This window comes from Denticeps clupeoides, chromosome 10 (assembly GCF_900700375.1).
Source record: "Denticeps clupeoides chromosome 10, fDenClu1.1, whole genome shotgun sequence".
NCBI classification, from domain to species: domain Eukaryota; kingdom Metazoa; phylum Chordata; class Actinopteri; order Clupeiformes; family Denticipitidae; genus Denticeps; species Denticeps clupeoides.
Genome location: NC_041716.1, coordinates 5,491,652 through 5,515,533, shown reverse-complemented (window position 1 = coordinate 5,515,533; position 23,882 = coordinate 5,491,652). Strand labels below are relative to the sequence as shown.

General features: G+C 43.1%; 1 protein-coding gene across 7 annotated transcripts; it reads left to right on the top strand.

Annotated features, from left to right (window-relative positions):
* The first annotated feature begins 1,402 nt into the window (after nucleotides 1-1,402).
* On the top strand, nucleotides 1,403-22,712 carry LOC114798407 (ral GTPase-activating protein subunit beta-like). Of its 7 annotated transcripts, none has more exons than XM_028994092.1 (31): nucleotides 1,403-1,594; nucleotides 2,742-2,950; nucleotides 4,171-4,373; nucleotides 4,496-4,662; nucleotides 4,847-5,033; nucleotides 5,622-5,753; nucleotides 5,896-6,074; nucleotides 8,166-8,317; nucleotides 8,908-9,130; nucleotides 10,266-10,301; nucleotides 11,665-11,866; nucleotides 11,942-12,109; nucleotides 12,186-12,300; nucleotides 12,819-12,966; nucleotides 13,148-13,212; nucleotides 13,471-13,609; nucleotides 15,401-15,534; nucleotides 15,717-15,899; nucleotides 15,982-16,133; nucleotides 16,470-16,657; nucleotides 16,864-16,967; nucleotides 17,104-17,259; nucleotides 17,519-17,728; nucleotides 17,901-18,065; nucleotides 18,217-18,382; nucleotides 18,710-18,832; nucleotides 18,946-19,082; nucleotides 19,867-19,975; nucleotides 20,122-20,200; nucleotides 20,402-20,550; nucleotides 20,804-22,712. In XM_028994092.1, the coding sequence occupies exons 2-31, from the start codon at nucleotides 2,774-2,776 to the stop codon at nucleotides 20,980-20,982; spliced, it is 4,527 nt and encodes a 1,508-aa protein (XP_028849925.1). In that variant the 5' UTR covers nucleotides 1,403-1,594; nucleotides 2,742-2,773; the 3' UTR covers nucleotides 20,983-22,712. The 7 variants fall into 7 exon arrangements, with proteins under 7 accessions (XP_028849925.1, XP_028849927.1, XP_028849926.1 ...); XM_028994094.1 differs by lacking the exon at nucleotides 1,403-1,594 and adding an exon at nucleotides 1,865-1,996 and having other exon boundaries at nucleotides 15,413-15,534; XM_028994093.1 differs by lacking the exon at nucleotides 1,403-1,594 and adding an exon at nucleotides 1,865-1,996 and having other exon boundaries at nucleotides 17,107-17,259.
* The last annotated feature ends 1,170 nt before the right edge of the window (nucleotides 22,713-23,882 follow it).

Sequence of the window (23,882 nt, the reverse complement as noted above, 5' to 3'; positions counted from 1 at the left end):
CTGACTCAGTGGATTTTTCATTTGACTCAGCGTAGTATCACTTACACTACAGGAATAAATACACTGACACCATAACTTGATCATGTTGACTTAAGATGAGAATTCACAAAGGGTTTATAAGAATTTTCACAGTCGTTAGAAGGCCTCGACATTCCTATCACTTTCTTTTCTTATTCTGAATACAGCAATGTCGGGTGTGGACCTAGGCCTGAGCTGAAGCCAGGAGAAGGTTGCTTTGTCTGTTCTTCTTTTGTGTCTGGAGGATATTAAAGAAATTGTCTTCTTTAAAAATATATGTATTTTGGTCATGTTACATGATTTAATAAAACAGACATTGCCGTCGGGAAGGGGGTTGTTATTAGGACCAGCTGAGAGAGTGATTGCTTCATAGCTTCGCTTAAATCTTCCTTCCCCGCTGACTGTTATTACATGGATCAATACCAGTGAATTCACAGAGCATGAAATAATTTCCCTTGGAAGTGAATTTGCTGGAAAGACAACACAGACGGTCATGCACAATGAAAAGCGCAGCCCTTCTCTCAACCTGTTGCCGACCATCAGGGTGTTAGGACTGTACCCACTGCTTGAACTCAATTTTTTCGTCAATAGCCGCTGACATGGAGGGAGTCCACCCACTGATAGACTCCAGATGTGTGGAGAAAAAAACGGGCGTCCCCCCCAGCCCATGGGACAGGCAGTGGGGCTCCAGGATTTTAGGGATCTGCGTTCGAAGGCTGAGGTCATAAGCACCCCACCCTTCATCTGTGAAAATTCAAGTCTGGTGTCCACAAAAACAGCCCGCTGAGAGCAAAGGATTGCTGGTGTTGTGCGTTGGACGACTCATAAACTGTCTGTGCTGTTTTGTTTTTCCTTTGGCCGTGTACAAATGATCCAATATTTCGGCACCATCTTGTTATTTTGTTCCAAATGTTCACACTGTTCAAACGAAGGTACGGGACTTACGTATTTGTTTAAACGTTTTATCATCTCTGCTAAATGAGATACTTTCTTTTTGCGTCAGAATGTATAAAGAGTGTGCTGGAACTGCAGGTTTTGGGGGTGTTCACATGAAAGTGGGAGGGATGGCGAACATTCCTATGCCCATACAATCACATTACTCAGATCCTCCTAGTGTGCAGTCCGTTGTAGGAGCTTACAACAGCCAGGGAATGTTGTATCTGCCTGCAACCCTCATGGTATTGGACATCAAACTAACACATTTCTTCAAAAGTGCAACAAAATGCAACAACTCATAGGTCTCTACAAATCACATTTTCTTATGGGCATATCCATATATCTATCTATCGCTCTGTAATATGTAATAATAGCGTTGAACGTTACTGAAGACGTGATTTGAAACGCGACCCCCTTGCGGCGTGACGTTTAACACCCGGAAGTTCCCAGCCTGTCTGATCGGCTATAGCTAGCTGGCTACTGCACACACCAACGGCGTCTTGTCACAACTGCTTTATTACACCGATATCCGAGTTGAAGTAGAGGCGCAGGATGGACCCCGAGGCTAGGACGGCGTGCGAACTAAGAAAGCTTTAAACCGGGGGCTGTTGCGGTTGATATGAACGACCCCTCAGGGCAGGTAACTTCATGCTAACCAGTTAGCTGTTGTGGTGGTAGCTGTGGTGGCTCCTTTTCAGCTGTTCGAATCCTTTGGCCCAGTCCCTCTTTTAAATATTTGGATGATTTCGCTTCAACTGCAATCATGTTAGTGCGTAATTCTGTCACTATTTATTAATACATGTAAATATGTGCAATCGATTACGGCGATCAACACGATAGGAAACGGTTCACTAAATAGAACCGATTCCATGTGTCGGACAGAACGATTCGCTCAGATGGAGCTGTTCATTGGCGAGCGACACACCAGCATTTAGCGGCTCTCGGTGTTTTGACAGCTCTGCATTGCGGCCTGGATTCATTCGCCTGCACAGAAAAACATGTAGCTCAAACGTTTCGCTTCGCACGTCGCGGTGTTTCCAATGTGAGAGAGTTCTTTCTTTCTTTTTTTCTAATTAGGTGATATGTTTCTCACGGCTAGCATTGGCGCTCATTGGCTATGTTAAATGACGTACGAGCGTCCAGCTGAATGAATATGATGCAGAACAGATATTAGCAATAGCTTGGTCGCGTTTAAAGGCTTTGTATCTGGACGTCGACTTTTGAAATTGGGGTTTTGTCTGGTCTGCTGTCTCCCCTGAATGGGCTGTCCATGTCAAAATCGGTTTTTTTTTTTGGTATCCAGGAGCATTTAGCTCTTGTGCACGTTTGTGATGATTTGCCTTGTTGCTCGGGCTTGTCGCTTCCGTGTTCTTAAGAGGATTCAGGCGGTTTGCTTCCTGGATTAGTTAGCGCACCGCAGTCTTTTATATTAAATATTATTGTAATAATGTGCTGCTCTCGTTTCCTTGCCTCAGTAAAGATCGGTGCACCATCAACCTTTTCCATTGCATTTGTGCTAGAAAATGATGCATTGAACAGTTCTGTAGTTGGGATGTAGTGTAAAATTATAATTAAAACAATGGTTTGCAAATGTCACAAACCTACATTTCTGTGCAAGTGTAAACATATAATTTGACTCTCTCAGAAGTCAAAATAGGCAGATGTTGACCAATCAGCAAAATAAAAAGCATAAATTGTGGAACCTTTTCTGCAGTATTTATTTTTTTTATTGCAAATGAATTTTAAATCAGCATGCAAAGTTGGAACACTTCACGTCTTTTTGGCAGGTGCCTGAAGGAGAGCGTGGAAGTCCAGTGCCATGTACTCCGAGTGGCGTTCACTCCATCTCGTCATACAGAGTGACCAGGGTCACCTCAGCGTCCTGCACGCATACCCCACCTCGGTCGGGGAGGATGTGGCCAATGCTGTGGTGCGCCCCCTCGGGACATCTGTGACCCCTCCTGCCACTGAGAGTAACCTCAAAACGGACAAAGAGGTCAGAAGTGCCACCTTCAAATTCTGAATCATGATTGTTGCTCTAGATTGGGACAGAGCCTTCTGGGAAATAATTGGGTTTGCTTCCAGACACCACCTGATATTAAAGGTCTCCTATCATGAAAATGTCACTTTGTGAGATGATTGAACATTAATACGAGTTTCCCCAGCCTGTCTATGGTCCTGCAGTGGCTAGAAATGGCGATTGGTGTAAAGAGTTCTTTGGTCATTCTGCTACACCATTCAGAGAGCAGCAGGTGGGGCAGTGGTGGCCTAGTTTGGGGCAGTGGTGGCCTAGCGGTTAAGGAAGCGGCCCCGTAATCAGAAGGTTGCAGGTTCGAATCCCGATCCGCCACTTAGCAAAGCACCGTCCCCACACACTGCTCCCCGGTTGCCTGTCATGGCTGCCCACTACTCACTCAGGGTGATGGGTTAAATGCAGAGGACACATTTCACTGTGTGCACCATGTGCTGTGCTGCTGTGTATCACATGTGACAATCACTGCACTTCACAGGTTTGAGGGTTTGATTTCATGCTTTTACCACCCATCCCCTAAAACATTATCTCCACCGACCTTCATGGTTTCCAAACATGCTCTGTGATTTAGTCACGCGAGATTGGACCAAAATTTTTTTTTTACTTATTTCTGGACACAACACGGCAAAAATCGTGGTTGGAGAATGTTGTTAATGACGTAATTTCTGCGAATGCCTGCTCACCTCTGTAGGCCGCTCTCCTCTTCATCCTGCCTCCCTTAACATTTAAAGCTACAGACTCGGAAACATGTTGTGTTGTGGAACCATTAATATGACCACTTTATATAAAAAAAACAAAACAATGAATGCCAGGGGACATTTAAAGTTAAAAATACAATAAATAGTCTCTGTAGAAAAAACAGTTGATGGGTCTGTGGGGTGTATTAAGAGGGTCATAATGCTGCTGCTCAGTCAGTGTGTTGGGCTGCTATGCGCTGCCTCATTTCTGTGCTTGCATGTTCATGTGTGGTAGTAGCCTAGTGGGTAACACACTCGCCTATGAACCAGAAGACCCAGGTTCAGAAGACCATTGTGTCCCTGAGCTACCATTGTGTCCCTGAGCAAGACACTTAACCCTGAGTGTCTCCAGGGGAGGATTGTCCCTGTAACTACTGATTGTAAGTCGCTCTGGATAAGGGCGTCTGATAAATGCTGTAAATGTAAATGTGTGCATCCTGTGTGCAGGTGAAATGGACCATGGAGGTTCTGTGCTACGGCCTGACTCTGCCTCTGGAGGGAGAGACGGTAAAGCAGTGTGTGGATGTGTACACCGACTGGATGATGGCGTTGGTGGCTCCGCGTGACTCCATCCCCCAGCCTGTGATCAAAGACCCTGACCTCTACGTCCAGACCATTCTTAAACACCTCTACAACCTCTTTCTACCCAGGTCTGATTTGCTTGTCTTTTCTTGCCTGGTTTACATGCTTCCATCAATAATCTATTCATATAAATGTGTCTCTGATTATGCTCTATCTCGGTCTCTCTTTTCCTTTTGTTCCTGTCTGCCAGGGACGAACAGCACAGCCTGAATCACTTGAGGCTGTGCCAGCAGGTGCTGACTGCAGTGCAGAGGCTGGCAAGGGAGGCTTCAGGCATGGCCCGGGAGACCTGGGAGAGTCTTCTCATCTTCCTCCTCCGTGTTAGTGATACATTGTTGGCCCCGCCCACAGTTGGAGGTCAGTCCCTAATTGAATATTATTATCAAGAATACTCCATACTTGATCCTCCCCATGTACCGATATGCAATTTTGGCACTCAGCCTGAGCAGTGGCTGCATATATATTGTAGATTTGTATGGTTAAATGTGCAGCATGATTTATAAGAATGTGAAGAGGAGCAGTTCCCTTCTCCCTCTGGCAGGTGGGGTGGCAGAGAAGCTGGCAGAGAAGCTGATGGCTGTGTTGTTTGAGGTGTGGCTGCTGGCCTGTGCGCGGTGCTTCCCCACTCCTCCCTACTGGAAGACGGCCCGCGAGATGGTGGCCAACTGGAGACACCACCCTGCTGTGGTGGAGCAGTGGAGCAGGGTGGTGTCAGCTCTCACCTCCAGGTAATCTCGTGCATTCCAGGCCAATGGGACTGGAGTGGCATTAACCTTTTAGCTTCATGTAAGTTTGTGCAAATGCTACAAATAATCCAATGGTGAGCTTGCAGGAAATTGCCCTGTCATTTATAGTACAGTCAATGAACAATAAGTAAAAATGTGCGTTCAATGTTTTCTGTTATGGGTATAAAGATCAATAAATGATGATACTGCCTTTGGTGATACATTATCAATACACAGTGAGGTAAAATCTGATTATTAGACTTAAAATCATGTTGTGGGTGGTAGTAGCCTAGTGGGTAACACACTAGCCAGGTTCAAATCCCACTTGCTACCATTGTGTCCCTGAGCAAGACACTTAACCCTAAATTGCGGTTAGGGTCCAGGGAGGACTGTCCCTGTAACTACTGATTGGAAGTCACTCTGGATAAGGGCGTCTGATAAATACTCTAAATGTAAATGTTGTGATCATAGCATAGAAAACTGTCCTGCGGTGTATCGAGTATTTTTCCCTCATCATGGCATTTTCTACGATTCCCACCCCACATTGTCCACACACAAATAATTGATGTCCCGTCATTTGTTGACCTGCAGGCTCTTGCGGTTCACGTACGGTCCATCGTTTCCTCCGTTTAAAGTTCCTGATGAAGATACCGGTCTGATCCCTGTGGAGATGGACAACGACTGTGTGGCGCAGACATGGTTTCGATTCCTCCACATGCTGAGGTAATGTAGTAACCAGATGAACGTTCACTGAAGTCATGGCACCTGTGACACCAGTGGCCCTTTAAAATAAGGGGTGCATCTTAAATTCCTTCCTATTTATAATCTAACTAGCTCCCTGCTTGATCCTGTTTTGTTCCCATAGCAACCCTGTGGACCTGAGTAACCCAATAATCATCAGTACGACACCCAAGTTTCAAGAACAGTTCTTGAGCGCCGGCGGCATACCCCAGGAAGTTGTACTGCACCCCTGCCTCAAGCAGTTGCCTCAGATCTTCTTCCGGGCCATGAGAGGCGTGAGCTGCCTGGTCGATGCTTTCCTGGGTAAGAATTGAGCTCCGAGGGGAAACCTACTTACAATATGTCCAAATGTCCAATCGTATTGCAGTCATTGTCCAAAATTACACAGTTACAAACCTGTCATTTTAAATAAATCTTAATTCAATTGTTCCAAATACATCAGGAACATTATCTTCTGTAATGGTGCAAATCAGTAAATTTAACACTGTTTTAAACCAGCTATGATGTTATAAGTGAGTAGGCAGCTGATCTGGTTTTAGAGGATCCTGGTCTGGAAGTAGATGAAACTGTTGTGTGGATTTTTGTAATGATACTTTTCAACCACACAGAGATTTCCAAGATGATTATGTTTTCATATATTTGCATATCGACGGAGCCACCGAGACATGATGTGGCTTTACAGTCTGTTTTAAATACAGACCTGGGGGAGGGGGCTGAGAGTGATGACCAGCAAATGCTTCCTCTATGTGAAGTCAGCTGACCACGTCTTTTTAGCTTCAAACACCAAGCTCCGTGAACATAGGACTTTGACTGTGAGTCGCTGTGATGAAGACGGGCGGTTTTCCTGAACTTGAGGAGTATCACTGTCCCGTCTGAGGTACATTCACATCGCTAGAAGTGCTTGGAGAAAAATGGATGGCATAAAACTTTGCTGGAGTTTTCCATTGGAACTATGTAAAGGCACCTTTCGTGATGTTGGGTAGGTCTTTTGCTTAATCATATGGTTGCACAGTTCTGGGAGGCTGTTTTTCGTATAACTTTTTTTTTTTTATTTGTTTGTGTGACATGGTTTAAATGCATTTTTGCTCTGTTTTTGTGCCTCCTGCTCACGTAAGTGATGGTCAAACTTGTTCTGTGCACGGCAGCGGTGCGTGGCATCTCTCCCATGCTGGTCATCCGGGCCTGATATACATAAAGCTTTTATTTCCCGCCTGCGTGAGCATTTATTTTTCTCCCTCTCAGCTTTTTTTAATTTAGTTTTTTTTGTGGAGCAGTGCATCTCTCCTAAAAACACATCTCACTGTTCTCTGCTGATTGACTATGGTTTTAGTGGATTTGTTTGATGTCTGGGTATACCACGCCCTGCTAAGATACTGGATGAGTGTTCCCTTTTAGTCATTTGCTCCTTCTGGTTTTTTGAGGGAGCGCATGAGCACTGAATGCCAGAGGAAGAAGGGAGTGTCTTTTGACTATAACGTTCTGAGCCACATAGTCAAGTTTCACAATCAGCTGGCATGACTGCCTGTATGGGCTTTTCTTGTTTGTGTTCTTGCCCGAAGGAGGCGCGGCTCCTAAAGCTTTTGCTGAATGAAGTGCAATTATAGCCTTTGTTTTTGTTGGCGAAGTGACGCCCAATCGGGTTCATTTTGTTGTCAGTGCCCATTGGCAGTTTACTTTGTAGTTCAGTGCATTTACGACTCCAGTTCACCAGGTTAGCCCTTTAGTTGCTTGCCTATAGGGCTGTAAATGGAAGTGCACCCTCTTATATCAGCACGCTGTTAGTTAACTACACTCCTGCACGCCTTCTCAGATCTGCAAACGAAATGAGACAAATAAAATTCCCCCTTCACGGGGTCTCCGATCCCAATCGAATCTGTTCTCCTTTGTTGTCCCTGGCTGGTGGAACAACTTGCCCTGCTCCATTCGACTAGCCGAGACTACCACCGCCTTTAAGAAACATTTGAAAACCCACTTGTTTTAAAAAGTAGTTCAAACGAGTCTAACACACACACACACACACACACACACACACACACACACACACACACACGCACACATTCACAAAAAAATTAATTGTCTAGCACTTAACAATTCACTAGCATGTTCTATTCTGGACAAGTTAGGCCTTATCAGGGCTCTTAGTTTTGTAACTGTCTTCCTCTTGTAAGTCGCTTTTGGATAAAAGCGTCTGCAAAGTAAAGTAAAGTAAAAAAAGAAATGTTGATAATGGACGTTATTAAATATTGATTTTTGGTCAGAACATACCCTAATATTTTGTATCTGTTTTAGGGACTTGTATGTGCATGTATTGATTTATCATTGGGAGAATTTGCATAGTTTTATAGTTGTATAGTGTCAATATAGTAATATCATCCTCCCCCTCCCTCTCTGTAGGTATAGCTCGTCCCCGGGCAGACAGCTCACCACCTACACCAGTTAACAGGATGAGCATGCCCCCTCCCACTACCAATGCCAACACCACACCCCCCCACAGCCGCAAGCACCGCTCCACTGTGGTCGGCAAGACCACCAGCAAAACATCAACCGTAAGTCTCAGGCCCTGCCAACAGGAGAATGTTTCTTTAAAAGTGAAAGTGAAGTGATCGTCATTGTGATACACTGCAGCACAGCACACGGTGACACAGCGAAATGTGTCCTCCTGATTTAACCCATCACCTTGGTGAGCCCAGGGAGCAGTGTGTGAGGACCGTACCTTGATCAGTGACACCTTAGTGGTTCTGGGTTCGAACCAGCAACCTTTTGATCATGGGTCAGGCCATCCACGGCCATCCACTTCTAAAACAGGTTGTCATCCACACAGAGGCACAGAGAAAGGGCCCAAACACAAATTTATCCTCCATTTAACCTATAGGTGGCACTGTATAACTCTTCTTGTTTGCCATCAAGTTCTATTTCACAGTGTATCAAGCGTCTAGAATATGTTGTTGTTCACCTGCCTTCTGTTTTTTTTTTTTTTCTTCAAAAAGTACCAGGGTGTAGAGGAGTGGCTGGAGTTGATTTTATGAGCTGCTGCAGGACTGCTAAATGGCCCCATATTGTCAATTTCTTATCTGTACCTATGCAAATGAAGATCGCTGCCCTCAGTGTGTTCTCGTTCATTCGTGTCCTTTTTCAGGGCAGTGTGTCACAATCGCACCGTACGTCCACCCACCAGAACACGTCATCCTCGTCGCCTCTCTCCAGCCCCAACCAGAACAGCTGGGAGCCCCGCCCCTTACCTGCCCCCACGCGGCCAAAGGTCAACAGCATCCTGGACCTGTTTGGCCAATGGCTGTTCGACGCTGCTCTGGTGCACTGCAAACTCCACAACGGGCTAAGCCGCGACCCCAGCAGGACGGGTACGAGATCTCATGGCCTGGCACCAGGCTGCTGCTTGGTACCAGTTCTGAGAGTTTCCGTTCGTGTTCCCCTCTCAGTGTTTGTGGTCACGTTTTAGTCTGGTTCCGTCTTTTAAGTGTGTATGTGTATGTGTGTGTATGTGGTATGCCAGCTCTCCTCTCTTCTGTTTCTCTCCATTGTCTGTCCGCCGCCAAGCTTCCTACCTGCAAGATGACCGACTCCATCTTTATTTCATATCTGGCTCCGGTGTTAAGTGCAGGAATTAACACAGCAAAGCCTTGCAAATATCGTCTGGGTCCAACTGGAAGGGAGAATCTGGGATTTTAGGTCATATTATAATTTGGGTTGTGAGTGCCGGTTATATAGTTTTGAATGTGTTTAGCTTTTCAGTTAAAGTCTGCAGCGGAAGAGTACCAGTCACGTTTGACTAAGATAATGTGTCCATGAAACAGTAGTGTTATGGTCTATCTATTCACTGGGTTTAGGTGGGTGATGACTCTCATCAGAATTCAAATAGTGTTTTAAGTCAAGGTAGGATCAACTGTAGGATCATTTCATGTCACTTCACCCAGGCTCAACCCTGTTTGTCATGGATCTTGAATTATGTTGGTGACTTTGGTTTGAATTTGGCTCTGAATTGTCCCTAGTGAAAGCAAAGGACCTGGAAAATGAATGACATTTTTACAATTTACCAACATGTTTTCTCAGTAGATTTACTTTACATAAATGGCAATTAAGGCAAATTATTTGCACTTGAGCTTGCGTTTACTTGCTCACTTTCAGGGCCAACTGCTTAAACCATGCTATGTTATTACACATTTAATATATACATTTTATTACATCTTTTTTGTTGTTTACTAAATAATTCTATTTATTACTAGTACCAAACCTCATACATAGTTTTATTCTATTGTATATTAGTTATAAGATGATTTCTTATATGAGCACATTTTCTAATTACTTGAAATATAGCCTCTGATGTTGGTGTCTGACTGGCAGTGCTGTGGCCTATTGCTGTTTTTATATGATTACAATTTCTTTTTCTTTTTTTTTTTAAATAATATTTCTTGTGAAATATTTAGACTTACTGTCTTTTTATTTTTGTCTCTACTTTTATTTTTTGTTATCTTGCAGCCACTTTTATCCAAATTCTACTCTCTTACAAATCTTGTAAGTAGGATCAGTTGCTTCTCTTTTTGAATTGCAATCAGCTGTATGGAGTTTCCCCCTTTTTGGAATATTATTATCATTATTTATTATTTATCTTCTTTTTTTTTGCGTGGTGTTTCTTTTTTTCACCCCTCATTATCTCATTGTCAAGTCTTTGCTATCTCATCCATCGAAAGGATGAATCAAGATTTACAGAAACAAAATTTTTTGTGTGTAGTTACTTTACACCTTTTTTTTGTACTTTTCAGTTGCATTTTGCGCTTTGTGCTTGTCCCGTTTATTTGCTTTTGTTCCAGGCCTAGCATAGTGCCTTTTTATTTACACAGCCACTCATAAAGTCTCTAGCTACTGTTCTTTCATTTGGTGTTATTAATTTGCTGGTGTCGTTAATATGGTGTCCATATCGCACATATTGGAACACCAAGCGATTTTACACACTTTATGAATGGCTGCATTTAAGTACATTTTTTATATAGTTTTGTGGCCTTGCTTGTTGTACGCCAGTTTTTGAACCGGCAACACTTGGTCTAAAGAACGTTCTAACCAGATCCTATGTGCTTCTATGCTTTTTGCATCCATTAATCCATTATTGCAGTCAGAGTGGAAACATCCATGAGCGACAACAGGTTCTCTTAAAATGAATCAATTTCAAAGGTCTTCAACAACTCTTCAATTCAATTCTGAAAACTTAAAGATTCAATTTCATAAATATAACCCCAGAATTATAGAATAACTGTCTTACCAGCACCATAACATGAAATAAGGATACTTTACAACCACATCACTGGTGTTCAGTAATTGCGAAGTAGCTGGTTTGTGCACAGTTCAGATTAGATTTTGTTAGTTTGGCGGTAAAGCAGTTTTAGAAAGAAGCTTTGTGCAGTGCTTACATTACAACTTCTGCATGCATGGTCTCCTGCTTCTGTACTGCTGTTCGAAGCTATTGCATTGTAAGGCAGCATGGTACGCTGAAATGTTGCCAGGTTCACAATGCATTAGGCACAGGATCTCCTTAGAAACTGTGTGTGGTGTGTGTGTGTGTGTGTATGTTTGTTTTTAATGGTTTTTGTGTTATTCCTCAGTTTTATGCATGATGTAAACAGAGTGCTGGAGATGTTTGTCATGGAGACTAACACAGAGTTTTAGAATTTTTGGTTTCTCAAGATTTTGTACAAAACAGTTAAGATAAAGTAGGACTGTTGAACTTAGCAAACTCACTCTGTGTCAGAGCTCCCTGCTGTATGCTGAGATCTTCCCTGTCAGAGTTAAGTACACATATAAGCATGTATGCATGAGTCAGTATGCACTCACTCCCACATCAGCATTTCCTCGCTCTGTCTAAGCTTCCTGTTCCCCTCCACAGCTGTGGCTACACATGTGGGCCTGGAGCTGAGGCGAAAGGGCTCCCAGATGTCCACCGATTCCATGGTGTCCAACCCCATGTTCGACACCAACGAGTTCCCTGAGAGCTACGAGGCCGGCCGGGCTGAGGCGTGTGGGACTCTCTGCCGAATATTTTGCAGCAAGAAGACTGGCGAGGACATCCTGCCTGTTTACCTCTCCAGGTAATGCTCCTTAAGAGTTCCCAAAACTTTGTCATTTATTTATACCAGCTTCATAATCTCCAATCTTCTCTTTAGGTTCTACATGGTTCTTATCCAGGGTCTGCAGATCTCTGAGTTCATCTGTCGACCTGTCTTGGCTAGCATTTTCCTCAACTCCTCCTCGCTCTTTTGCTCTGACCTGAAGGGCATTAATGTCGTTGTTCCCTACTTCATCTGTGCCCTCGAGACCATTCTGCCAGACAGGTAGAATATCAGTGTTCTGATATTCGTTATGATCTGGTCAAAACAACAGCAACAATAACAACTTTCATCCCTCCAGGGAGTTGTCCAAGTTCAAAGCGTATGTAAACCCTGTTGATTTGAGACGTGCTGCTATCAATATTCTGCTGGCCATACTGCCCCTCCCTCACCATTTTGGCAAGGTGAAATCCGAGGTGTGTACTTTTCAGTTCCTTTTTTTTGTGTATATTTTCAACATCTGTACCTGCACATTGTGAAAAAATTACAAGAATTAACTGGCCATTGAAAACTATTTTTTGCATGTGTTATGGATACTAGTGTATGTATACTATACAATAGAGATTCATAGATACATATGAGATGTATGTAGAGATACATAGAAATTCACAGAATTCATTTAGCAAATAAAATGTAAAAAAATTATATATATTGTAAACCCTGTATTAAATGTGCTAGCAAGATAACCACATATGAACACACATAAAAATATACATTGGGTTAAGCATGATTTGTTTGGTACATTTAGAATGCAGTGGCATGCACTTATTTAGTGCCTGAGTTTTTTTGGAGTATGTTGTAAAAATCTAAGATTTTCCTTAGCTACATCGATTCCACATGGCAGTGCATCATATTTCCATACATTGACTTTGCAGCAATAACTAGACTATGAAGTGTGATGCATTTATTAATATTGTAGCAATTGCATTCCTAGGTGATTCTCGAAGGCAAGTTCAGTAACGATGAGGGACCCCAGTCTGAGCAGCCTGTGTCCTTCCTGTCCCTGAGGCTGCGTCTGGTCAACATCCTTATTGGTGCCTTGCAGACAGAAACTGACCCCAGCAACACACAAATGATCCTAGGTCTGTCAGAATTGTATATTGCTTGCTATCCTCAGCCTCACTCCCTAAAGAAAATCGTAACAACCTGTGTGTTCATCCTTTCTTTTCTTAACATTTGTTGGCCCATGTTCAAAAGTGAAATCATCCAACCATCCGCCCAATCATTAAAACCCCCCTTCTGATGCCAGTTTTCTCTTTTCAGGTGCTATGCTTAACATCGTCCAGGACTCTGCTCTGCTGGAGTCCATAGGTGCACAGACGGAAGTGGTAAACTATTTACAATATCTGTGGTTGAGTGAAGGCACAATGAATATCAACATATTAAACTCATATCAGCATTAAATAAATTCACTCTGTGTTGGCTTCTGGAAGTTTCCACATAATTCCCCAATAATATATTATTTCAGTATGTGTTTCTGCCTATTTGTCCAGGTTTTCCAGTAGTTTTAAATGATGTGTGTGTGTTCTCAATTCCCAGTGCACATCTTGTTCATGAACTGATCCGCATACCTCCACTTTTCACAGGGGAACGTAGAAGCAGTTCATGCAGGCATGAAGACCCACAGTCGTCACAGCAGTGGCTTCAGCTCCACCAGCGGGGGCAGTGTTGAGGTCACAACCCCCGAAGCTGAGCGCCCTACCCAGGCCCTGCTAAGGGATTATGGTAAGGAAGTTGCACGGAGAGGGATTATTTTCAAATGGAACCCTTTTCGCGGTCCCCCTGCCTGTTTTTTAAGTGTTCATGCTGTTCATTCATAGTTCTGTTACTATTTGATTGATGTGGCTTATGTTGGTTTGAGAAATGTGCTTGATCTCATGAGCATTTCCATGTTCTTCACCTAGCTAACATGGTGACCGTGGTTAACAGGTGTAAGAATCGCTGGGTAAAAAGCATATGTATGTCAGCTGACATTAAAATTAAATTTATTAATTTTCTTACGCTGTGCTCTGTGCAACCTCTTCCCACACTGATTTCTAATTCTGAGTGTGTCTTTGTTCCATGGAACTGAAAATCGAATTGAGTTTCAGAATAAGTGTCCCTTTCCAATGTTTTTTGCCGTTTCCATATACACCAATCAGCCACAATATTATTTCTATGTCTTTTATTACTATAGTGTATAGTTCACTCAGTTTACACAGCATTAGCATAATCCATAATCCAGAGTGGTAGTAGCCTAGTGGGTAACACACTCGCTTATGTACATTAAGACCCAGGTTCAAATCCTGCTTACTACCATCATGTCCCTGAGCAATACACTTAACCCTAAGTTGCTCCAAGGAGGGGGACTGTCCCTGTAACTACTGATTGTAAGTTGCTCAGGATAAGGGCACCTGATAAATGCCGTAAATGTTCACTGTATAAAGTTGTCCTGTAGTATCATGCATTGGGATTGGGGCATCCATAACTCATTATGTTATGTTCCATACAGTTTTGACAGTACAGCAGGACACTGCTGATAAAATAGCTTTACCATGAAAGGGTATACATGGTCTTCAAGCAGGAGGATGAAGCTGAAATAGCTGGAGAAGGAGCTTCAAAAAAAAAAAAAAAAAGTTAGTTTTCACAAGTGGTGTGAAAGTGAAATCCAGGACCAAAGTTTCTCTGCAAAACAGTATCCAGAACATTATACTCCCTCAACCAGTTTTTGTTCTTCCCATAGTGCATTGTCATTCCCAGCTCTTCCCCCGTAATCCCAATACCGGGCTATACCTTCTTCCATTGCTTTATACAGAAACATTGTGGTCGTGATTAGCATCAAGGTTTTCAGTGAAATGGGTGACAGTAGCTCTTCTGTGGGATCAGACAGGCTAGCCTTTGTTCTACCCTCAGTAGTCCTTTTTTGGACCAGAACATTGCTGTTGTAGAGCTTGTCTGAGGCTGTGGTCGAACTTCACCCATTTCTTTCTTGCTTATTACATGATATTCAACTGTTACGTGAACTGAACGTTCACTTGCTGACTAACTCCCCCCAGCCCCCTTTAGACGGGTGCCATTACTATGAAATAGTTTTTACCCATCATCAGTTTTTATGTGGTGACTGACTGGTCTATATCCTGCTATCTTTGTATTTATTGGTCAAATAAAAAAAAAACCACTGATGCAGTTTGCTTGAAAATCTTCAGTAACCTGCATGGTGAACTGTCTGACCTAAATGGGGAAAAAAATAAAAAGAGCCATACGAATATCTGCCTGAGTTCTGTGTGTGTGTGTGTGTGTGTGTGGTTGTGTAGTCTTGCATGTGTGATTTAGATTAAGCATGTGTTCCATGCTGTGCTCGCCAGTTCTGCTTGTGCGTGTGCATGCAAAGCATGATTGTGTCACTGTGTGTGTGTGCGTCTGTGTTTTGCTGAAGTTTTGGCCTTGTTGAAGCTTTAGCTGTGTGTCCTGTTTGCCAGGGGTGACTAACGGCCAGCTATTCTCTCTGCGGTGTTTGGTACTGGGGTTTATGTGCAGCTCTTCATACAGATACAGCCGTGGGCCTGTTGGTGCGCAGCATCCACCTGGTTACTCAGAGGCTTAATGGACAGTGGAGGCAGGACATGATCATCTCACTGGCTGCCCTGGAGCTGCTGTCAGGCCTGGCCAAGGTACTGTATTTGTACGGTATATTCAGATTAATTTATTTATAAGATGAGCCAAAATGTTGGTGCATTTTTTTTTTTTTTTTGTGATGTTGCACTGACAATACCAGTAGATTCTGCTAAATTTTTAACCTAAAATGAAACTCTTTAAGAGAGTGTTTACTGTATTTTCTTTTCCTTTGGACTAGGTGAAGGCGCCTGTGGACTCGTCGGACCGCAGACGGGCTGTGAGCTCGGTGTGCAGCTACATAGTGTTCCAGTGCAGCCGCCCAGCACCGCTTCACTCCCGGGACCTCCACTCCATGATCGTGGCTGCCTTCCAGTGTCTTTGCATGTGGCTGACGGAGCACCCTGACCTGCTGGATGAGAAGGTTTGTAACACAGCTCTGCCACTTCCTTAGCACGGCTAATTATACAGTTAGTAGATCAACTACCTGAAAATGTTATTTCCAGGACTGCCTGATTGAAGTGCTGGAGATTGTGGAACTTGGAATCTCAGGAAGCAAATCGAAAGGTGCTGAACAAGAAATGAGACATAAGGGGGAGAAGGTCCTCAACCCTGCCTCCATGAGGGTGAAAGATGCCGCAGAAGCCACACTGTCATGGTGAGCCTTTTATTTTTAAGTACTTGCATTTATGTGTGTGTGTGTGTGTGTGTTCCTCCACTGTTTTTGGTACTAGTGGTAACTTGCGTGTCTATAAGCCAGAAGACCACAAAGGTCACAGGTTTAAACCCCACTTACTGCATTGTCTCCCCGAGCAAGACTCTGAGTCTCTCCAGGGGGGGACTGTCCCTGTAACTACTGATTGTGAGTCTCTCTGGATAAGGGCATCTGATAAATGCTGTAAATGTGTGTGTGTGTGGTAATAATTGACTGCTACCAGTTTTGGCACTACCTTTTAAATTGGATTTATTTATGTTTCTATCACGTTGCTCTTAGTATTATGCAGGTGCTGGGCGCATTTCCGTCTCCCAGTGGCCCAGCTTCCACCTGCAGTCTCCTGAATGAGGACACCTTGATCCGTTACTCCAGACTCAATACCACTGGGAAGAACAACTTCCGCTACTTTGTCCTGGATAATTCAGTCATTCTAGCCATGCTGGAACAGCCACTAGGCAATGAGCAGAGTGAGTGCATAACCTTTACATTCATAGATACATTAAAACAAAATAAAGAAATGACACAACAGGGCATGACGGCCACCACACAGCATGGTTCATTAATTTCAATTGCATGTAGTAGATCATATAGTTAAAATCAAGGCTCCAGAAATTCAGTAAGTATGTGAATCCATTTTTTTTCCCTTTTGTTCTGTTGATTCCTATTTGCACAGGTCCCTGTCCTTCACTCACAGTCCTAATTCGAGGAATGTCAGGACGCCACGCCTGGACCATGCAGCTTTTTCACCAGCCCAGAGGGGCACGGGCAAGTCAGAAGGTATGGCAATAGGAAGAGATTTCTGGAAATATATATTGACAGAGAAAGTACATGTTAATCAATATACAATATACAATCACTATATATGAAACAGCGATGTCACAGTCATTAACATTTCTGTAATGTTTCCTTGTAGCAGGTGTTTGTTCCGGAAAGTCGTCCAGCACCCAAAAATGACGTGGGGATTCGGTACAATGTTAAACCGAGGCCTTTCCCTGAGGAAGTAGACAAGATTCCCTTAGTGAAAGCTGATGTGAGCATCCCAGATCTGGATGACATTGTTAATAAAGAGGTGAGAGACAGTTTTTTCCCTCTGTATTGGAGGTTGTGCTGAAGCATTGAATGTCTTTTTATTCAGATTTATTTATCTTTTTTATATATATATATATAATAAAAAAAAAAAAAAACACACATATAATCAGGTACAAATGCTGCAGTGTTTCACAAAGACGATTACTTTACTTCACATGTGACTGGTTTAAGAATTAACTTAAATGGTTGTATTTTCTTTGTCTTCTTCTGTGTTGATTTGTTCTTTACTTCCCTGCCAGCTGGAGGCGCAACATGAGCGACTACAGGGAGTGATGGCGAAGCAGATCGAGTATGAGTTGGCCCTGGAGAAACAGAGTGAGGATGTGTGGAGAACCAAGCCATTCCCTGACCCTGAGATTGACTGCAGACCCCCGCCCCCTGCACAGGAGTTCCAGACCGCACGCCTCTTTCTCTCTCACTTTGGATTCCTGTCACTAGAGGCACTGAAGGTACACTTATAATTGGTATTACATTTAGAGGATGGGGATGGACATTGTGAATATATATACGAATATATAAATGTTCACATTTCATGTATTGGCAGATTGGAAATAGTAATATTATATTATATAAGAATATCAAATTGATGGATTGAAGTGAAAGTTGCTGTGTTTACCATAGTCACAGGACCCAGGAAATAGCCGCCTACCTCCCCATCTAGTCGCACTGGAATCACACCTGCCTGGGTTCTTTGAGGACGTGGCGTACTTGGATCTGCTGCCGTGTCGCCCATTCGACACGGTCTTCATTTTCTATGTACGGGCGGGGCAGAAGAGTAGCCAAGATGTGAGTGCACATTTATATCCATCCCACAGCCACTGACTGGTCTGGTTAACAAGGATTCACCATGGACATGACGATGCAGTTAACAGCATGTGTGTGTTTCTGAAGGTGCGTGGGGTGTGAGTAAGAATTAATGGCGACATGTTGTTCACAGATTTTGAAGAATGTTGAGTCCTCGGCGAGTGTCCACCGGCACTTTTTGGAGTTTGTGATGTCTCTGGGGTGGCCTGTGGAGACTGGTCGGCACCCAGGGTGGACAGGACATGTGGAGACCAGCTGGTCCATCAATGCTTGTGGGGAAGGAGAGAGCCAATCACAAGGTGAGGCTCTGCATTTTTGCATCAGCGCTAATCTCAGTGCTTTGCCATCAGCATGGGTTTTGTTTGCTAGTATAAAGTCCTCAGGATTTACATAAATAAATAGATAAAGAAAGAAACACAATCTTCAGTGTTGTTTGAGAGTATTGACCGGGGCCATTTTAAATCCCCCAGAATGAGGAAGTAGCATGTGTGAGAGCATTTTTGTAAATCTTAATGTTAAAGAGTGTGTTCCGTCCGACAGAAATAATTTAGCACTGACAAAAAGGGTAATGGGTATCAATTAAATCAGCTTTCGCTGTGATTTTTTTAATACTGTTATGCCATCAGAAGAAGCAGGTACTCCTGAAGATACTGGTGGAGCCGTGTTCAATGGAGAAAAGAAGGTTCTGTATTATGCTGATGCACTGACTGAGATTGCCTTTGTGGTGCCATCACTGGTTGACTACTCTGGTAAGACTTGGTTCATTGACCATTATTACCCTGGTTTCATCAGATCTTTTTGTGAGATAATCATGTGCAGTAACTGTGAAGTAAATGCTACTCTTCGTCTGCTGCACTGATAGCCGAGTCTTCAGAACATAGCGATCCAGTTGGGGAACCAGACCAGCAGGTGGAGCCACAACCGGACATCCAGAAGCAGCCCAACCTTACACTGGAGCTCTATAACAACGTCTCAGATAACCTAGCGCCCATGCACAAGGTGCGCATACAACAGACAGCCAGGGATGATGTTGCTCATACGAGGTCAACTGGCTCCACCTTGGGCCTCATCCTCTACCATCCTACAGGTTTTAGGTGCTGCCAAAAAAAAAATTAAAACACCTGGGGCCACTTATCTGTACTTTCAGGGACGTATGAAGGGTTTGGGGTGATCAGGGTTGAAACCAAAACCTGTAGGTTGTTCATGAGGAGCAGGGTTGGGTTCTCCTTATCTTAGGAGAAGGAAACCAACGCCTACATGATAAAGGCAGGTGTGAAGGCAGTATAAATAGTCTTACTTCACTGTCCCACAGTGTTTTGATTCCTAATCGTAAAATGTAGTCAAATGCATTTTGTTTCTTCAGGTTAGATACCACATAATCTAAAGAGAATGGCACGTAAATCCAATCGTCAAACGTAATCAACATGTTCCATCTTTATGCAATAGTGAGCAACATCCGTAGCGATAATACACACAGACTCATACCCACGCCTTGTCTGGAGTGACTTCTGTGCTGCTCTGTACAAGTTTATTGTCCCAGAAGTTAATTTTAACCTGCTGTTATGGTGCTTCTGTTTTTCAGGGGCTGTAGGCAACATTTCTCTGAGTTAAACATGCATGCATTCATGTCTTCAGTATTGTTTTAGAGTCGAGCTCAGGGTATCAAACTTCAGTATTCTCAGTATTCTGTAAATAACATAATGGAAGATTTAATAAAGGAGAACTGGCAAGCCCATGTTCTGTCTTTTTGTTACGTATCCTCTGGTTTCCCTTTGTCTTGTAGTTAAGTCCAAGTGTGAAGATGAGAAAGACTCCCTCAGGAAAGACAATACCTCCACTTGGCCCAGAGACAAAGGTGCTGGTGGTGTGGGTGGAAAGCTACGATGACATTGGTAAGAAAAGACATAATGACTAAGACTGTAGGGATGAAAATGAGTCAGAACACCAGCATGCTTATCATATAATTGCTAATCAGCCCACTGTTCAAACATAAAATATTACACATCATATTCTGCTGTCACGCTTCTGTTTGCCACAGAAAACTTCCCGGTGGCAGAGCTGTTAGCGGAGACCAGCACCGGCCTGGAGAACATGGTCAACAGCAGCACCTCATGCAGGTATGGCATGGCAAGATGAGGAATTAGCATGCAAAAGCCAGTTGATGCAAAAGAAAAGCATGGAAAGCCAGTTGACCTTTTCAAACTATTTCTAAATGTGTTTATATGTGAATATTGTTTAGTGGACATATTTAACACTGGTGGAGAGTACACTACATTGGATTTGGGGTGTAACGGTCACTCCCACACCTGTGCCACCAGGTCCACGGTCTCTGAGAAGGATGTTCCCATCGTGTTCATCCACCCGCTCAGAACCAGCTTGTTCCGTATCAAACTCCACGGCACTGTGGGCAAGTTTGGCATGGTGCTCCCCCTAGTGGATGGAATGGTGGTCAGCCGGCGAGCTTTAGGTGAGCATTATTTTCTCTTCACCGTGATTTATCAAATAATTTTTTTGTTAAGAAATAAATTCATTTTAGTTGTTTAAATATTAGTTACACATTAATATGCATTTTATTTTAACTTGTGTATTTAGTGTTCTCTGTTTGTCCAAGTTATTGATTGACAATATTATTGATTAACAATAATAAGCCAAGCTGTTTGGTGCCTTTTTTTTTTTTTTTTTTTAAGCTGATTTTAATTTAAATCTCTGGTCCGCGGCAGGATTCCTGGTGAGGCAGACGGTGATAAATGTCTGTCGGCGACGGCGACTTGAGAGCGACTCGTACAGCCCCCCCCACGTCCGGAGGAAACAGAAGATAGCTGAAATTGTCAACCGATACCGAAACAAGCAGCTAGAGCCAGAATTCTATACCTCGCTCTTCCAAGAGCCCAACCTGTGATTTTCTTTTTTTAAATGTTGACCTCCTTAATAAGGTCAGGTTTTGCTCTTGGTGACCATGTGTAGCTGTTTCTTAAGCCTTCACTAATGCCTTGTAATGCATTGCATCTCCTGCCATACTGAATCGGGTGTTTTCAGCACATTCATATCATTCGTGAACACGTCAGCCGCAAGCCGACTGAACCTTTCATCGCTAGCATCTACACCGACAGACTGAATGCGGGTCATGTGGTCGTGCAGTATGACAGGTATGACAGGAGCTTTGATACATTATCAAGGAATGCTGAAATCTCTGCCTGTGGTTACATCTGGGTACTCTTTTATTTATTTTCTTTCCTCTCTTTTCTTTTTTTTTTTTTTTTTTTTCTTAACTAACCTGAACACATGCAGTTCTCGGTTTACACTCTGTGTTCACGAAGTGTGGGAAATCTTAACTCTTTTTAGGCCAGAGGGGCTGACCCCCAGTCGCAGGCCCGTTGCAGTCTGTCTTTACACATTTACTGTACACCAGCCGCTGTTGCCGTAAGCAGGCTCGCTCCAGAAGTTCCACTCCTCTGACCTTCATCTGGATCGGAGGAATTAATGAGCCAGGGCATCGTTTGGGGTTAACTGCAGCCCTGCGTTTGCTCCGGTTTCATGTGAACTACACATCAACACCGACACCTGCTGTAGGGCAGTTCAGTGTTCTGTTTTAACCCACTTATCACTGAAGTCATTCTGTTTTTTCATCACGTCACATTTCATGCAGAAATGTGCTTGGCTACGTAGTCGTACTGTCACGGCTTCTCATGTCAGTCCACCCCCAAGCTTAATGACTGCTCCCGAAGACACACACAAGTCATCATCCAGCTGGTGAAGAACGTGCAGAACGTTATCAGAGCACTTCAGATGCTGTCGGGTGCTGCAATGAACAAACGTCACCGAGCTGAGGTTGGCTGCATATCGTGGCTCCCAGCCCCACAGTACTGCCTGCAAGCTGCATCTGCCCTGGAGTCGGCGGCGTCCTTCGTTGTCAGCACCATGCAGCATTATGCAGGGAGGTTTTCCTACGCCCCTGCATTCTGCCTTTCCACTACAGCTGCCTGACCAGAGATCTGCTGGGAGAACCCAAGCACTTTTCTCTGTGGACTGCGTGATCAAATCATTTTTTTTTAAGTTGACACTTTCCATTCCCTTTAAATTTGTCGGTTTTAAAATCATTGTTTACTTACAAACATAGTTGTTTACTTTTTTTTTTTTTTTTTACTCACATGATTTTCATTCCAGGTCTGTATTGTAAGGCTCCATACCCCGAGGTCACGTCTCCCTTTCCTTCTGGCTAAGGCTTCTGAAAAAAAGGCTCCTGATTTTCCTGATTTATTTTATTTTTTCGTTTTGTTTAAACACTTACATTTTAAATCAAAACCACTGGAGGGAAAACTGGCTTCTTAATTTTTTTTGAAGGAAAAATGAAACACAAAATGTCCTGTGTGAATGAGCTGTTGTTGGTGTCAATGAGTTGTGTTCTTGTAAATATTTATGGTTCTAGTGATGTGCACATATTATTCATCATCATATTTACTGTAAATAAGAGGAGGTTGAGTTTACATGGGTTATGTGGTATTAGTCCTCATTTTGAAAGGCACATTTCCCCCCTCTTTTCTTAAAACCTAATTTGGCAGTGATGTGTCTGAGAAATGTTGGATATGGAATGTAACATATGAATAAACTTTGAGTCTAACTACGAATGATTAAGGGTGTGATACTTTTGAATTTAAATCTGTTTATATTTGACTGATAATTTGAATGATCACAGTATGCTTTCTAGCCTAGAGCCTATTCACAAATCTCCTCTGGCTCTGGTAAAATAACCACCAGGAGAGGTTAAAGTTTCAGTTCGTCAATAATCCTGTCAATCAATACAGTAATGTAATTCAGTGAAATTTGTTAGAGTATTTTGCTTAATAGTTCTCAATAATTTGCATGCTGTTATACTTAACCAAACCGGGTAAGGCCATTACCAACAAACACTTTTAATAATCATACATCATTATAAGTTGACAGGTAAAGGACTCACGATTTCTTTGCTGTACTCCTTTGTATAAAATCTCATGTCACTAAGCATTCATACAAAAAAAAATAAGTCTTGTGTGTACAAACCACTGGAAAACTTATAGAGTGATTCATTTGACATTTTCAGTGGGTAAAGCAACAATAATGAAAGGGAAATTGTCTTGAGCCTGGCCTGTGGAATACAGGGAGGTTCATGTGATCATGTGACCACCATCATATAAAAGTCTGTGTCACCCAACCTGTCCTGCTGCTGTATCCTGCTCACTATGGCTGCTCCCCATTAAATAATTACTGTGCCCCGCCCTGTGACATAATGGCATATCGCTCATGCTCTCTGAGCTGCAGCCGTGACATTGTTTAACCAAGATACACAGCTTAAAATGCCTAAAAATGGAAGGTGGGTGGATGTTTGCGCTGATTTCTCAGACCATTTTTATTTTTTATCAGACAGCATGCGCAAACACTGGCTCCTTACAGGGTGCAACCCAATGCTGCAACATCAGTATGAATCCCACATACAGATAGAGCTCTGGTTTATGGGGACTGACCTTTGACCTTGAAACAGGCTGCAATGGCCAGGGGAAGGAAGCAGTGGGAGTAGAGGGCACGGTGCCCTTGTTTTTCTGTGATGACAAATGACAGGCCGATGACACTGGGATTTGTTGACAAAATAATTTGAGACAAATCCAGAAAAACTACATTTACATCTGAAATACTGAACACTGAATCGTTTCACTGACCCCCGTTAACTACTCTCATTCCTTGGCATTCATGATCTGGCTATACTGCTATATATGTTAAGATTTTAAGATGAATCTAATTGTACCTTAATATATGCAAATGTTATGC